The sequence below is a fragment of the Epithele typhae genome, assembly GCF_022376455.1.
Source record: "Epithele typhae strain CBS 203.58 chromosome Unknown BXZ73scaffold_46, whole genome shotgun sequence".
NCBI lineage: Eukaryota > Fungi > Basidiomycota > Agaricomycetes > Polyporales > Epitheliaceae > Epithele > Epithele typhae.
Window position 1 is genome coordinate 141,553 of NW_025954237.1, and position 16,637 is coordinate 158,189.

Genomic DNA, 16,637 nt, shown 5'->3' on the forward strand with positions numbered 1-16,637 from the left:
TGATTTTTAGGGCACTGTTTCTCATCACTCGACCATGTCCGGGACGGTCGGCGGGCTGAGAAGAATCGACGAGCGCGAATCATGCATTTCAAGCACGACAAGCACGAGGACGCTTCTGTGCCTGTGGACCAGAAACCGCTTCCTTCTGACCGGGGCAGATACTCTGCAGTTGCGTTCTGAGACGTGTGGGAAATGACGTCGGGGCGGGTAGTGCGCCTGCGTAGATCGCCTGATGCAGCGACCGCGGGCGCCACCACGCCGCCGGGTCTGACTGCCGACCGCACGCGGTTTGTGCTGGACCATCATGTGTGGGGAACGCGGGGTGCTCGCGTGCCTTGCGGGGTCACTCGACGGTACACCGGTAGGTCTGTCCTCCTGTGTCCCTTTGCATGCACACTGGCTCAATCCGCTTCATCGCGCCCACAGCGTCGAAGTTGCTCTTCGAGCTCGATGGGGACTGCCACATCCGCGTCTGCGCATCCAGCGCTGCCTTCGCATCTTCCAAGCCTACCTACTGGCCCCGGCTGGGGCCCCATATCTGGGGTGCACATGAGAATAACATCAGCCGTAAGTGCGTCCCACGGCGAAACTGATACGCGGCCCCCCAGCTCAGGCCACGGGACCTCCGCCTGTGCATTCAGTTACGACAACACCCTGGCCGCCGGTCCGCCCGCCCCGCGACGACGCTGCGCACGAAGTCGAACGAAGCGCAAAGGCTCGACCGTTTTCCCGCGAGCGCGGTGGGGGTACATAAGAGCGGCGGGGCCGTACAGCCGGCCCCGTGAGCCCCTTCCCCGCTTCTTTCGCTCGTGAACGCTCCCTCGGTCGCGCCCCGCTGCCGCTACGATGGGTGTCCCGACGAACAGCAAGGCCATTCTCTTGGCGACGTTTATCGCATTTGGTGCGCGCTTCCCATGTCCGGTCGCTGGAGGACGAGGTGTGCTCACGAGACTGTTCATGGGTTCTCAGGAGGCAAGTCGTGCGGAGGTTTGTATGGGTTCCTGAGCTGTGAGTATCCCCTGCCCTTGCATTGTTTTCAGCCTTTTGACTTCGCGCCTTCTAGAACCAGAGACTTCCAGGCTTCCTCTTCGGATACGATATCGGAGTCATCTCGGTAAGGCATTTCGCAAACTTGTTTGTCCCCACATCTGACGGGTACTTCAGGGATGTTTGATCATGCCAGACTTCGTGCAAAGGTTCGGCGAACAGAACGCCGACGGCACCTTCATCCTCTCCAGTTCGCGACAATCCATCATCACGTCGCTTCTCTCCGCGGGGTACGTCTGTTATACCACCTACTCCAGTGTTGCGCGAGCTCAACGCTGTTCTCCAGCACCTTCGTCGGTGCCCTCGGACAGGCCTTCACCTCTGACCGCTTCGGCCGTCGCGGCTCCATCCTCATCTGGTCCGCCATCTTCACCGCTGGTGTCGCCATCCAGACCGCCACCGTGCACTCCCTCGTACAAATGGTCATCGGTCGTTTCGTCGCCGGTCTCGGTGTCGGAGCCCTTTCCGCTATCGTCCCTCTCTACAACGGAGAGACGGCGCCGAAGGCCATGCGTGGTATGCTGCTGGTGCTGTACCAGCTACAGATCATCGTCGGGTAAGTCCACAGTTGGAAGGCGAAGCGCGAGATAGCACCCTCACCGCCCTCCTCAGTATCTTCTTGAGCTACATGATCGAGCTTGGCTCCCACCGCATCGAAGGCCCTGCATCCTGGCGTCTGCCAGTTGGTCTACAGTTGGTCTGGGGTTTCATCCTGCTTTCCGGCATCTTCTTCCTTCCCGAGTCCCCGTAAGTGTGCCACTTTCTCTCTCCGTGTGCTGCCGTCTGATACCGATCGTCGAAGTCGTCATCTGTTGGGTACCGGCCGCGAAGCTGAGGCTCGCAAGGTTGTCTCCATGCTCAACAGCCTCCCCGAGGACGACCCGGTAGTGATGGAGCTCATCGAGGAGCTCGAGTTCGGCATCCGCGCCGAGAACGACGGCGGAAAGGCTACCTGGATGGAGTGCTTCTCCAGCCGCAACATGCTCTGGAAGCGGACGATCAACGGCATGATGCTCCAGTTCATCCAGCAGCTCAACGGCCAGAACTTCTACTGTACGCATGTCCTCGCTCGTCTTGCGGCACGACCTGACTGATTCTGCGGCAGACTACTACGGCGACACCTTCTTCCAGAGCGCGGGAACGAGCCTCGACCCGTACTCGATTCAGGCCATCCTTGGTGGTGTGTCGGTTGTTGGCACCATCCCGGCGCTGTACTTGATCGAGACCTGGGGCCGGCGTAACGTACGTCCGAGTCTATCAAACTTCTTCCGTTACACCATGACTCAAATCTTCCCCTCTTCCCCCTTCTTGTTATCTCGCTCCCGCGCGCAAACCCCGAAATACCGTACTCGAACCCATGACCCGGTGCACACGGTCCGCACGCGCAGTCCCTCCTCACGGGCTCCGTCCTCGAAGGCATTTGCTCCCTCATCGCGGGCCTTGTCGGGCACTACACCCTGGCGCCCACCGGCGTGCCCAAGGACATGCTCACCGCGCGCAACAAGCAGGGCGGGGACACGATCATTGCCTTCGCCGTCCTCCACGTCTTCTCCTTCTCCATCTTCTGGGGCCCGACGCCGTGGGTGTACCTCGGCGAGTCCTTCCCGCTCCGCGTGCGCCCGAAAGCCATCGCGCTCGGCAGCGCCACCAGTGCGTCCTTCTCCCTCCCTCCCCCTCGCACACCCGGACCGATGTAAACTGACGCGCGGTCCCGCAGACTGGCTGTGGAACTTCCTGCTCTCGTTCTTCGCGCCGCGCATCGCGGAGGACATCGGGCCGCTCATCCTGCTCATCTTCTTCGGCATGCTCACGTTCGGGTACGTGTACGTGTACCTCTTCATCCCCGAGACCAAGGGCCTCTCGCTCGAGGAGGTCGACGAGATGTACCGGTCCGGCGTGAAGCCGTGGAACTCGATGAACTGGCGCCCGAGCGAGAAGCCGATCCACGAGCACGAGGCGAAGGAGGTGCGCGAGATCGCGGAGAAGGGGGAGAAGGACAGCGTCTGAGCGCGGTCCCGCCGCGCGTCGGGCGCAAAACCGTGCGGCGGCGCGCTGCCGCGCGTGGGTTATGGTTCTGGTTACGACTTTGTTTTGACGGAGCGCTTGCGCGCACGACTGTATCACGATTTCACGATGTTGTATTAGTAGCTCTCGCAACGCATCTTCTTCACTATTCAACGTCCAGGACTTGTTGAATCACGCGTGGGCCATTCAAGTGTGCGATTTCCCTTCCCGTCGAGCCAGTTCAAGTCACCCCAAAAGCGCGTCCGGGACCCCTGGCACCGCTGTGGGACAACCTTTGAGCTTATGACACGACAGGCACGCCTCGCATGCGCTGCTCCTTCCTTCCACCATTCGCTCTTCTTACCGTGCACCGAACCCCGCAGAATGTCTCGAAAGACGAGTTGCTCTCTGTGTCTCGCCGTCTGGTACCTTGAGCTGCGACAGGGGCCCTCTTGCCGTTTCTGGCTGATAAAGGGTCGATCAACCGTTCTCCTGAGTCCTCATTCGACCCACGCGTGTTAGGCGAAAGATCGCATCGCCTCGCTGCGCATCTCATCGCCGAACCACGACGTTGACACTACACACAAAGCGTGAGTGTGGTACCGTTCAGTCTTCAACGACCCGAGCTCATGCTCTTTTTCCCCGCAGCCGGCGCCAGCGTTGTTCTGCCATCGCCCCGGATATTACTGCAATCGTGGTAGCCCCTATCAGATCAGTTCTCCATGGACGACCGTCGCGAGTCCCGCGCCTCGCACCGTTATTCTTCTCCTCACGCTGTTTCTTCACATCGACATCGCCACAACTTGAACCTAAGGGAAGAGACGAGACGTAGCAGGCGCGCCCGAGACTCCGAATACTACCATGATAGGCATCGCCTGGGGTACCTACGGACCCGCGACAACCGCGAAAGAGACCCTCGTGAGCGCGTTGCCGTGTACTTTGACGTTCCAGTGCTCAATTCTCGTTTTTTCCAGCGACCGAGCCCACCACGCTCACGAAGCGGAAATATTCGAGTCCGGTTTCGGATAGCGAAGATCGAGAGCGATCGCCAGGTACTTCGCGAGTCAAGGGGGAAGATGAGGCAGACGGTGACCGTTTTCTTCAAGGGTTCGCGTGTGCGAAGAAGGCCAAGGTCGACAGGCGTTCGGATGCCGACCAAACTCGGGACACTTGGGACCACAGTGCTCGCGTGGAGCCCATGAACCCTCTTCCGCCGGTGCTAGTTTATAGGGGCCCAAATCACCTTCCTGTACGCGAAGCACTTTGCACCCTCGTCGCCTTTCTAACACGTGCACACTGTAGGTTCCTAGTCATGTCAAAGACGTAGTTAACAAAATCCACGAACACTACGAATCGGTCAGCAAGCAGCTCTGCATCTTACCAGTCGACGAAGCCACGTCGTCGTGGATCGTGAGGTGCAGATTCTGCAACTATTTCAGCAACGTATGTCCCCTGCCTCATTCGGGCGATAACAATGCGCTTAGAACACTTTCCGCGCTAGGTTATCTCGGTCGACGGCGGATCCGAAAAGTGCATCATCAAGCACTTGGGCAAAGCTCACCACGTGCAAGCATACGCGCTTTGGAAGCGCTCCCCGACATCGTCGAAAATCCACGCGCTGCCTCCGGCCCCGCCCGCAGTTGTAGATGTTTCTCCCGGTTTTGGACTCCCTGCGATGACCACCCCTTGGGACGCAGAAGCTGCCCGCACTCGGGACGCACAACAGTCTTACTCGCCCCCGTCCATTCAAGTATACACCACGCCTCCCCCTACGCCTCTTGCGCACTACACTCAATCCCAGCACACCCATGACTCGTTCTCGCACGACTCCTCACTGGATGAGGCACCTACCGCGATGTCTCCACGTGTCCCCATATCACCGCACGCTTTAACGTTCTCTGTCCGTCACTTCCAAGCCGCTGCCTCTCAAAGCTTGGGAATCCCCGTCTCGCAGACAGCACATCGGGCTGCTCAACTCAGCGTTGCGCCGAGCACAGATCCCCGCGTTCGACCCAATGCGTCTGCATCTGGTCCGGCTCGGACGACTAGATCGGTCTCCTCGAGTGAAGAGGCTTCAGGATCGCTCGCACCAGCTCCCCAGTCATCCATGGCTCTGGCGCAATTCTCGACTTACCACGAGGACGATAATACAGACGTCCCTCCTGGCGAAACCGACCAGCATTCCCCTTCACCTGTCGCATCTCAGAACCCCGCCGCGACCATCGAAAGGCACCCGCGCGTTGAAAGAGCGCCACAACCTGCTGGGTCGTCCGCCATTGCCGATCCCGCCTCCATCCCCACCCCCTCAACAGCATCCACCTCCACCTCGCAGCAAAGTCCTTCCACATCTCGTTCGAGATCTGCCGCTACGCCCCCTGCGACCGCCCATCCTCCCACCGCCGCCATGGATAGTCTCTCACGCTTCTGCGCCGAGATCGGGCTCGGACAGGACGGCGCGGCGCGCGCGCAGCTGCACATGCTCGGGCTGACGAGCGAGGAGCGCATCCGCGGGCTCGGCCGGACGTCGCGGCGGACGCGCGACTCGCTGACGCGCGAACTCGAGGCGGTGGGGCTCGACTGGACCGCGCGGTCGCTCGTCATCGACGGGCTCGCGCGACGGGCGTGTCCCAAGGAGGGGGGTTTGGGTGGGTAGAAGTGCGGACGAGGAGGAGGTTTGATCCCTGTGTGCCTTCGGAGCACCTTTGGAAAGTGAGCACTAAGCCGTTTGACGGGACGTTGATCTGAAGTGTACTTACTCAGTGGTGTACAATATGATTGGATATTTTCTATTGATAGGGACTCTGTATGTGGTGCACGCGTCCGACATGAAGTTTCAACATGCTTAAGTCCCCGGTACTCATCACAAGGACAAATATTCGGCGAGGAACCTGAGAGAGGGAAGCGGATACTCCGGGCCGGGGAAGGCGCCGGTGCTTCAAATTTGTCATCATAGCCTTTGTTACCGGCATGCTCCTATTTAGACTGGAAGCTTATCTCTCCCCTGCTGCCTTCTCCCACCGGGCCCTCTGCTTCTCCTGTGTTTTACGTGGAAGGTACGTGTGGTTTTAACGTCCTGCCCAATTCACCCTTGCTCACGCGCTGTGCTCGAAGGACGACGCAAACCTCCTCCCCTTTCTCCCGACACCTCAGCCATCGCCTTGAAGTCCGACCTCGGAATCAGTGCCGTCAACATGGAACGCAGGCGCTCCCCACCCCACTCTCGCAAAGGTCGACCATCGGGAAGCGCCCTCGAGACGCTGGAGGCCAGACGGGGCTGCGTATTGAGAGGTTACGGACTGAGGCGACTGAGGTTGGCCGAGATGTCTCTCAACGTACGTTCAACACGCCGCGCATTCTCTCTATCCATTCATGTGCCGTCAGCGCACGAAGAAGCTCACCCAGCGAGGCCAGCGTTAGCAAGAAGCGCCGAATCTCCAGTCCCATCCCCAACGACGAGGGCGGAAGATCACCGGCACCCATCTCTCCAGCACCCGATCGATGCTCACGACCTCCAGCCACTGCAAAACACGAAGAGACACCAGTTCAAACGCAACCAAACGAGCGCAGCGCCGTTGTCCATCAGAACGCTTTCTCTCCGCCAGTGATATCGCTTTCCTCTACTATGGCGGCCAAGCAGGTGTTCCATGAGAGCGTGCGGTGTATAATATATCGAGGCATGGCGAATCTCATAGTGCGTACTATTTTCATTCCGATGTGTTCTGTGCGAACATCAACACATATATCCAGCCACCTTCTCATACCATCCACACCATCAACAAAGTCCTCTCTCAGTGTAACCCGACCCACGGAACAATGTGCGTGCAGCCATTGACATTCAAAGGCATCAACCTGCGGTGGGCCGTTAGGTGCCTCTACTGCAAGTTCATCGTTGTACGTTCTTTATGCTTCCTGGACTGAGAACTCGCCTGAAGCCTTCGGAAGTCTCTCCCCGATGAAATGGGCTCAATAGCTGACATCGTTCACATTTCTCGAGCGATCACCATTTAGAAACCACTGTGGCAGTTATCACGCGTATTTGCCCAGGGGCAATCAACTCGTTTGGCTCCAGAGTTACAGCACCCGCCGGCGCACCGTCTCCCTGGGACTATTGCAGTCCACTTCACTTCGAACGAGCATTAGCCACGGGACAACTCCCATTTACTATGCCTGCACGACCCCTAGCTCCCCCTCTCCCGGGAGCTCCCGCGCACGGGCAACCTCCGTCGACGACGGCCTTGCAGGTTTCAGATACCCGGAAAGCCGTCCGAACCCCCACCTCCCCACCGATCCAAGCTGCCGCTCAATCTGCTGCGCACCATGCCGCCGTCCAGCCCGCGCAAGCTCAGAAACTTCCTGTCACACCGCGCCCCGCGCCGGCCCCACGACAGCCCCTTCTGGTCGTCCCGTCGCTCCCCAATCCTCCACCCAAGGCCCGGGCCACCCGCATCCAATGCGGGTGATGGACCCTCGTTTGCGCAACCCACGCGCGCCGGCTTCTGCCTCGCACGCATCGTCTCACAGCGTATCCGCTTCCACCCCCGTCCCCACCGCCAGTTCCAGACGTACAACAAGTGGTCAAACTTCGGAAGGTGCTCAAGCTGCTGCACATATCCAACAAGGTGGTCCTCATCCGTCTCCAGCCCTTCCTGCGTCTACTCCAAGTCCGTCAGTCTCCGCCCGCGGTATCACTTCTATCCCTGTGCCGAAGACTGCGGCCCCCTCAGCATCTGCGAGCTCGGCCGCGGCCATGACACCTTCAGGTGCTCCTCCCAACACCATTCCCATTCCCGAACCACGGTCGACGGTATCCTCCCCAGATGCCCCGATGACTGCCGCCGCCGCCGCCTCCACACCCGAACGCCGCGCCAAGCGCGAGCCGACCCTCTCCGATTACAAGCCTCTGACCCCCGCTCCTTCTCCTTCTCCCGAACTTCATCCCGTCAGGAAGTCCAGCGGCGGATCCCTGACGACCTCGAAGGAGACCCCGCCCGTCACTATGCCAACCTCGACATCCCCGGCGCGCACAACCGAAGGCGCACCAGAGCCAGCTCAAGCTATCGGCTCTTCTCCATCCTCTGAACCACTCGCACCTGCCCCACCGACCGCGTCACCAGCGGAAGTTCCGGCCACCTCTGATGCACACGCCTCTTCTCATCCCCGCCACCATCACTGCATCCCCTCGCCGCGCCTTCCCGACCTCCGCCCGCCGCTCCCTCGCCTGCGAACACGGACGCCGCCGCGCGCTTCTGCGCCGAGATCGGCCTCGCCGCGGACGTCGCCGTCGTCCTGCGCGAGCTCGGGCTCACCGACGACGCGCGCATCCACGCGCTCGGGGGGACCTTCCGGCGGACGCGCGACGGGTTCGTGCGGCAGATGACGGCGGCGGGGCTCGACTGGACCGCGCGGTCGCTCGTCATGGACGGGCTCGCGAGGCGCGCGCATGGATGAGCGGTGGTGCGCGGTTCCAGGGACGGTCATGTGCTTACTCTACTATGTCTGTAGGTTTCATTGTTGTGAGACGATTTCGTCGGCTCATTCGCGGCTATATCGCGCTCTTGTGCTATTGGGGTCCTCTTTGCGCGCTCGCAATCAAGTTTGGAAGTTGTGAGTTTGGAACGCGATGAGCGCCGGAGACCCCGAAAAAAGTGCTGACCCCGGACACCCCTTGAACGAGACACAAGACAGTGAGACATGTTATCCTCGGGTCTCAGGCCTTCAGGTTCGAAGAGACTGCCTGGCAGGTCACTGCAAGTGCGTCGTGGTGTTACATTGCTCCTCTCCTTCCTCCTCAGAGTATGGATTCCCTTGTCGCCGAGCCCTGTGCTCACCCAGTGCTGTTAGATCTCGATCGCTTTCAAATTGCTTTGGTCATCATTTGCCACGAGTCAACTGATTGCCCTCCGGTACGGGAGGCTGGAGACCAGTCGCTCTCTTTCTGCTGAGTCCTACTTCCGCCATCTGGTCCCACTGGTTGTGGTAAGTACGTCTTCACTGTTGGAATCTGCCCGCATACTTAGCAAGCTCGGTCGTACGGTACCAGCGCTTAGTCATCCCGTAGATAGCCGCCGCCCCTCGTCCCGCACTCGCCTCACGCGTTTGCCCTTCACCACCACCTCGTTCTCCCCCGCGTCCGTCTGTACTCGCCTCCCGGTGCCCATAGGGACCAACCGCGTGGTATCGATTGCCTTTACCCCCTCGTCCGACCCCGACCGAGCCGCCGACTTCTAACACAAACGCGTACCCTTGCCCGGAGGTCATTCCGCGCCCGCGCCCGGCCTACTCGTTGTCCGCGCCCTCCGATCTCGACGATCCGAAGCCCCCTCCGACCCGCGATCACCCTTTCGACTTCCGACCCGTTCGCGACCCTCCGATCCCGCTTTCTCCCCGCCGATCTTCGACCCCCACACCTCCTATCGCAAGAATCGCCCCTCCATCTCCACCATGGCCCCGCACTTCTCCCGCCTCGAAGACAACAACTACCCCGAATGGCGCTTCTACATGGAAGCTCACCTCACGCGTCAAGGCGTCTTCGAAGTTGCGTCCGGTGCCCTCTCGCGTCCTCCGTTCGCCCCTGCGCACGTCGCCGTCAAGTCCTGGGACAAGAAAGACATGCAGGCTCGATCCGAGATCAACCTCATGCTCTCCCCCTCGCAGATCGGCCACGTCCAAGGTGCAACGACCTCGGCCGACATCTGGACTCGCCTCGAAGCTGTCCATCGCGCTCACGGATTCGGCACCCGTCTCGCTCGTCGCCGCGAGTTCTTCAACATGTCGAAGCAGCCTGACCAGGCCATGAACACGTGGATCTCCAGCGTCCGCAGAGCCGCATTCAATCTCAACGCAAGCGGAGCGAACGTCCCGGATGAAGACATCATCATCGTCCTGACGAAGGGCCTTCCCGAAGAGTACGACAGTCTTGTCGTCGCCCTCGACTCGACCCCCTCCGCGTCTCTCACCCTCGACTACGTCATTATCCGCCTCGTCAACGAGGAATCACGCAAGGCCCCATCGGAGGTATCCTCACCCTTGCCGTCCTCCGCTGTTGCTGCTGCCGCCCGCACGTTCACCCCCACTGCTCGCACGTTCGTCCCCGCTGCTCGCGCCCCTGCCACCGCCCCTGCTCCTGCTCCCACCGGTACTCCTCGTGGTCGAGTCCCGCTCTCGGAGATCACCTGTTACAACTGCAAGAACAAGGGCCACTACCAGCAGGACTGCCCGCATCCGCTCATCCCCTTCAAGGAGCGCGCCGCCTTCGCCATGGCACTCGGCCCATCGTACCCGTCGTCCCGGAGTGGTTCGGAGAGCCCCGTTGTGGCGTTCTCTTACTAGGTTTCATGGGACATTCGTACGTTTCGATTCTCGTTCCCCTCGCGCATTTTCTCGTTCCCCCTTCTCGCCTCCGTGCTCCCCTGTCGGCATGTTGTGGTTACTTTAGCCGGCCGTCATTGGCATGCTCGACATCGTGATTCGCTTGCTCTCTTGAGGTTGTAGCTGGTCGCCCGCATCATCGTCTTGATCCCCTGTCCCCGATCCTCGTCACGTTGATTTTGTTTATTCGATTCTATGCCCCTGTCTCTCCTCGATCCAGCGTAAACCCCGATCCATCGTATCCGATCCAGCGTAACCGACCCATCGTACTCGAACCAGCGTAAACCGATCCATCGTCCTCGAACCAGCGTAACCGATTCAGCGTCTTCCTCGATCCTTCGTACTCGACCCATCGTCCTCGATCCCTCGTCCTCGACCCTTCGCATTTTGTACCACCGTCTTCCCCTCGATTTGTGCTCGTTATACGCCCTCGCTTGTGGGGGCCTGTTGGAATCTGCCCGCATACTTAGCAAGCTCGGTCGTACGGTACCAGCGCTTAGTCATCCCGTAGATAGCCGCCGCCCCTCGTCCCGCACTCGCCTCACGCGTTTGCCCTTCACCACCACCTCGTTCTCCCCCGCGTCCGTCTGTACTCGCCTCCCGGTGCCCATAGGGACCAACCGCGTGGTATCGATTGCCTTTACCCCTCGTCCGACCCCGACCGAGCCGCCGACTTCTAACATTCACCCGTTCTGGTAGAGTGCTGACAAGTCGCTTATGCTGGCTTTGCGGGTAGGCACCGTTGCACGCGTGCGTCTCAAGCCGTCGCGGAGTCCACTTTTGAAGTTCGCGTGCTGCCAAAGTCTCCCCGAGTTTCGTGCATAGAACCTACTCGGGTCGACTACAACCATGGAGGACGCCCAGGAGTTCCTCCCCACCCCGTTCGCGCAAACGCCTACCCGCAAACGCGTTCGCGAAGCCGGAAGCGAGACTTCACTGCGCATCGAGCAGACTCTCACGCAGCCCAAGGCGGAAGCTTCAGGTGCGCCTCGCGTGACACCCTTTTCTCGGAGGTAATGACTCACCTGCATCTAGAGAGCGAGATCAAGCCTTCGATCACCGAGGTCCCGCAGGCCAAGAAGCGGCGATATTCGAGCCCGCTTCCTGCCGCCATAGACGAAAAGCCACATATCAAGGTAGAAGCCGAAAAGAAACCAGATATTTCGGTCCCATACAGTCCGCTCACGGAGCCTGCGGCATCGGTTGTGCGCGCTGTGACTTTGACTATGCGCGGAACGAGGCCAGCAGACATGGAGGTTGACGAGCAATCCTCGACTCCCCGTCCTATTGCTGCCAGTCAAGCGGTCTCACCGACTGCCCCCGTCCGCGCACTATCGGCGACGCCGACGAATCCTTGGCCCAAAAAACTGCCCCCATACATTTCCCGCGGGAACACCGACCTTCCAGTACGTTTCTTATCGCGATATGCCCCATGTCGTTCCATCGCAAGTGGATAGTCATGGTGACGACATCTGTACAGGTACCCCCTCATACGAAGAAGGTCATGAAGAAGATCAAAGCCGGCTACAAGGCTGTATATACCGATATTGTGATCCAACCGAGCACGGACGCCAACCCGCGATGGCTCGTCAAGTGCCGCCTCTGCACCCCTACCGTCTGGTTTGTGAGCTTCATTCATTTTTGTGGTCGGAAGCAAGGCTGAGCTCACGTGCTTTTAGAGTCTCCCATCCAAGGGAGCGTCCGTGAACCCATCGTCCTGCACCTAGTCAGCGCCCGTCATAGTGATGCAGCGGCTGACCGAGGGGCTCGCCTTGCGAGGAAGCCCGGCTCAATCGCTCTTCGCAGATGGCCCCTGGCTCCTCGGCGTCGAGCTCAACGCTTACACCCTCGGCAGGTTCCTCGGCGGCAATGCAGGCACCAGTCCAGCTCGCGAAAACCATCGACGGAGCGGCTCGTTCTCAAGAGCTCGGCGCACAGTCCATTGGCGAAAACAATCGCTTCTCCGAAGAGCGGATTCGCCAGTTGCTGGAACAAGCTCGCATATTCGAAACCCGGTTTTAGGCAAGGCCTGCCCACAGCACGACTACTCAACAGCCATCAGTCACACAGCTTCCGCAATTATGTGTACATCCCTCCAGTGCCCGTACTAAACCAGCCGTCCAGTCGCAACATGTGCCACCTTCTCCCAAAGTCTCCTCTTCCCAGCCCGCGAAGAAGGCGTCCACTACTAGTGCGCGTGTACTCGATCCTCGGGTTCCCCCGTCTTCCCCAGCCTCATCCCTCGGGCATCTACATTGGCCATTCATCAGCCGTCCGCGACTCGGTGACCGTTGAGAGACTCCCGCCCGCGTCGCGCAAGCCTCCACTCAAGTACCCCCTGGCGTTCCCACCACGCCCCGCTCTTCATCATCCGCGTACAACCCTCACCTCCCCTGTGGGAACGCCGGTCTAGGAGCGTGGCCTCGACCGCAACCGCTGCCCCACACCGATGGTGAATTTCCCTATAACCGCCACCTCCTCCAATGTCACTGTCGAACCACCCGCGCTCAAGATCTCTCACCCGTCTACGCCTGCGACTCCCGCGCCTCGACTCACCAGTTGCCCTCCCCGTCCTCAGGCTGGTCAATCCCAGCGGGGAGAAAGCCACAAACGGCCTCAAAACTCCAGAGAAACCGGAACCCGCCGTCGGATTCACTCAGCGCCGTAGCTCCTCCGCCCACTAAACACCACCCCCAGCGCAGCCGGCTCCCGCCCCAACCGCCACGACGACGCCCGTGCCCGTCACGACCTCCGGCCTCATCCCGCAGCGACCCCATCCCAGTCCTCCGCGACCCCCGAGGACCCGGTGGTTCGCTTCTGCGCCGAGGTCGGGCTCTCCGTGGACGTCGCGGCGTCGCTGCGTGGCTGGGAATCACAGACGACGCGCGGATCCGCGCGCTCGGGCGCGCGTACCGGCGCACCAGGAAGAGCTCAAGCGCGAGCTGCAGGGGCGGGTCGACTGGGCCGCGCGGACGCTCGTCGTGGACGGGCTGTTGCGGCGGGCGAACGTGGACGGCGAGCGGGAGGGGTAGGGCGTGTGCGCGGCGGGTCTACTGTCTACCCGGTATGCTCCATGTGATCCTACGCGTCCGGGCGGCTGTCGCCGTTGGCGTCGTGCCAGTACTGCGGGGGATGTGGTGTCTCGACTGAATCCCCCGGCTCCTCCACCACCGCGGCCCGCGGACATTCCGTTCTCTGGAGAGGCTTCTTTCGCCGCTCGGCGGAGGAAGCGCGAGAGGCTGGGAAAGTGAAGATCATAATAACTGTGCCTCTGGACATGTACACACGAACGCTCTTAGTGAGGTGTTTGGGCTAGACCAGTCAAAGACGTCCAGTAGCACACATGGAGGCGGGGCGGCGCCAAGCGCACGAGAGGCCGACTGTGCCCGTGACCTTTGAGAACTACATTGAACCACAGATCTCTCTTGTCCGTGCACCCGCTTTGCTGATGTGTAGCCGTACTTACTCGATGTGCAGGGACAGCCGGGAATCAGTACAGTCACGTGTGCATAGCCGCCGGACCCCAAAACGGGCGACCCCGGACACCTGCCACAGAAAGCTTGCAACGTGTAACCGCAGGTTGCTTATCTAAGTAGCGTTCCGGGATCGCCTCCGGTAGAGGAGGTGATTGAACTGCCCTCTCTCTCTCTCTCTCTCTCTGGTATGCTCAACTCCATATCTGGAGGAGTCGTCGGAAAGTCATTGCTGGCACCGCCTTCTGATATACTCCCATCGTCTCCCACACCCACAAATCTACACAGGTTTGCACTAATCAGCGCCCCTACCTCATTCACTCGCTCATAGTAAGTCACAGCAGTGGTAGTACCTTCCGGCCAGTCTGATCGATCGTCAGGTTTCTTGGCGTCGACCATGCACTCCGCCGAGAAACATTCCCAAAGCATTCCGCCTGCACCTGAGGCCTGGCGCGGGCCGCGTGAGCCGGGTGGTAAAATCATACATCGAATGAAGCGAAAGCACACACACGCCAGCAAACCTCCCCCAAAGGCGAATACCACATGTACGTACATTACGCTTCGTCTTTTGGGGAGACTTTGGGACTCAATCTAGCAGTGTTATGTTCTCTCAGTCCCTGGGCCCATCTTTCCGACGGCCCGCCATTCGCCACACGTCCGATGTCACCCGCGAGCTGGTTCGCACGTTCCTCCGAGATGAGCCCGGCAGCTCTACCTTTGTTCTTTCCAAAACCAGCGAGGACTCCGTCCTGACGAAAGCTTCCGATGTACTGCCACTCGCCAACGCTGCTGCCGAGCTTATGTCCATCCATGAGCCCGCTCAAGCTCCCGCAGCCGTTCCCCAACATTCTCAGCCCTCAGCCCAGCCCTCTCCCTCCGCGACGATGTCCACCCCTGCTTTTCCCATGTCCATCTCCACGACGAAGTACGCTGGTATGACGGCAGCGCCATCTCCAACGACCCCTGGCCGTCAACATCGTCACTGGCCAGTCCAAGGGATGGATTCAGGTGAGCCCATCGCGCTTATCAAGTATGTCACTCACGGAGGGTATTTGCGACTGTAGAGAGCGAGAGCGAACCTTCGTCCACCGAGATCGTGGTGCGCAAAAAGCGGCGAAGCTCGAGTCCAATCCCAGCGTCTACCGATAGACCGAGCAGAGTCACCAAGGTCGAAGCAAAGCTCAACCCCCTGCCCCCCGACAGACCACGCGCGAAGCTTCCAAGTGCAAACAAGGATAGTATCCTGGCGTTTCAAGCACAAAGTCCCTTCACTACCGCCGAGCATGCTCGATCCATGACTACGGGCTTGCCACAAGTGACGACTCCTTTGCAGCCCATCCATTCACTGGAGGCGCCGTCACGGGGTGTACCGGCCTCCGCCGCACAACCCGCCGTGCCGACCCACCTTGATATACCCTCCTATGCGACCGGCACGGTCGAGTCCTCCGCTCAGACCGCGATGAATACGTCTAGGACACGTGTTCCCGACCCGGCCTCGTCCTCGATCCAAGGTCCACTCAGTCAAGCTTCTACCTCGGCCGTCCGCGAACAGGCCGCTGAGGTACAGAACCCTGCCCAGTGGCCCCTTATCATGCGCAGCCCATTCGAACACTTAGGTCCGCCGAGGGCTTCGTATACATCTACAAACGAACAATCCGTTGGAATCGCTCCTAGGCCGTGGCGGCAGAAAATCCTTCCTACGCCCTGCTCGCCGTCGCTATCATCAGATGACCCCTTGGATCTGTCCCATCCCACACCTCATCCCAAGGCCGTCAATGACATGTCTCCACTTGCTCCGGCTCCCACAGTTTTCCCCCTTGCTCAGCCCCCAGCAAACCCCAATCCTGCCGCGACGGCGCCCACGGCGACACCAGCCACAACAGCGCCCGCGAGCACCACGACGCCCGCTGTGACGGTCGCTCCTCGACGTCAACCCTCGGCGGCTCCGTCTCAGTCCACCGCAGCGCTCACAGACCCCATCTTGAGCTTCTGCTCCGAGATCGGGCTCTCTGCAGATGTCGCGGCACGCCTGCGCGAGCTCGGGATCACGGACGACGCGCGCATCCGCGCCCTCGGGCGCGACTGCCAGGACCAGGAGACGAAGGCTGAAATGAAGCGTGATCTGCAAGAGGCCGGGTTCGACTGGGCGGCGCGGACGCTCATCTTGAATGGGCTGGCGCGACGTTCGGGCTTGAAGCGCAAGCGGGACGAGTAGGGCTGGTGCACGGATCTGATCTCATCCGGCAGTGGGAGGGCAGTGTTCGAACCAGTAATATTCATGGAGGCTAGTTGATGTGCACCTAGCGCTACTTTTAGTAGCCCCCACACATTCCACACGGCCTGCTTCGCCTGCGCGTGGCGTTAGTTGGTAACCTAGCGGAGGGATGTGTTGGTTGTATACGCGAGCCATGCAGAGTGACGGGCGTGTTATCGTTTCTAGAGACTGCCTTGGGGTGCTGTTTCACGAGCGCATCCTGCAAATATAAGTAGTGAGTAGTACTATCAACACGCCCTGGGAAGATTTCGGCGTGACTTCGGTCCGAAGCAGGACCCCGATGTCAGGCTTGGACACGTGTTGGCCTGGACACCTGGACGCCGGAAGTACAATCCCGCTCTCTACAGACTACTCCCATCTCTGCACCGAGTGCGACTCTGTATCAGTGAGCGATACATCCTGCTCCTCACACTCTTTGGATTATATCACTATCACTAGAGGACCCATGCGTCTTTACGCTCCCCGCTCCT

At 60.2% G+C, this 16,637-nt stretch overlaps 4 protein-coding genes across 4 annotated transcripts; all 4 read left to right on the forward strand.

Annotated features, from left to right (window-relative positions):
- Positions 1-846: 846 nt before the first annotated feature.
- On the forward strand, positions 847-3,054 carry BXZ73DRAFT_103950 (general substrate transporter; the record flags this gene model as incomplete). The annotated part of the gene is made up of 10 exons (XM_048015753.1): positions 847-901; positions 970-1,008; positions 1,080-1,114; positions 1,165-1,277; positions 1,334-1,603; positions 1,660-1,794; positions 1,850-2,100; positions 2,153-2,289; positions 2,436-2,697; positions 2,765-3,054. 10 exons carry the CDS (start codon positions 847-849, stop codon positions 3,052-3,054), a joined length of 1,587 nt encoding a protein of 528 aa, XP_047875211.1.
- A 719-nt stretch (positions 3,055-3,773) lies between these two features.
- BXZ73DRAFT_79570 (uncharacterized protein) lies at positions 3,774-8,499 on the forward strand (the record flags this gene model as incomplete). Its single annotated transcript, XM_048023124.1, has 12 exons — positions 3,774-3,969; positions 4,026-4,300; positions 4,354-4,494; positions 4,553-5,696; positions 6,033-6,104; positions 6,163-6,383; positions 6,689-6,742; positions 6,799-6,866; positions 6,918-6,942; positions 7,234-7,640; positions 7,714-8,170; positions 8,308-8,499. The coding sequence occupies 12 exons, from the start codon at positions 3,774-3,776 to the stop codon at positions 8,497-8,499; spliced, it is 3,252 nt and encodes a 1,083-aa protein (XP_047875212.1).
- A 3,170-nt stretch (positions 8,500-11,669) lies between these two features.
- Positions 11,670-12,832, forward strand: BXZ73DRAFT_79571 (uncharacterized protein; the record flags this gene model as incomplete). The annotated part of the gene is made up of 4 exons (XM_048023125.1): positions 11,670-11,825; positions 11,900-12,043; positions 12,147-12,274; positions 12,295-12,832. The coding sequence occupies 4 exons, from the start codon at positions 11,670-11,672 to the stop codon at positions 12,830-12,832; spliced, it is 966 nt and encodes a 321-aa protein (XP_047875213.1).
- Positions 12,833-15,186: 2,354 nt separating this feature from the next.
- Positions 15,187-16,107, forward strand: BXZ73DRAFT_103955 (uncharacterized protein; the record flags this gene model as incomplete). Its single annotated transcript, XM_048015754.1, has 1 exon — positions 15,187-16,107. The coding sequence occupies one exon, from the start codon at positions 15,187-15,189 to the stop codon at positions 16,105-16,107; it is 921 nt and encodes a 306-aa protein (XP_047875214.1).
- Between the last annotated feature and the right edge of the window lie 530 nt (positions 16,108-16,637).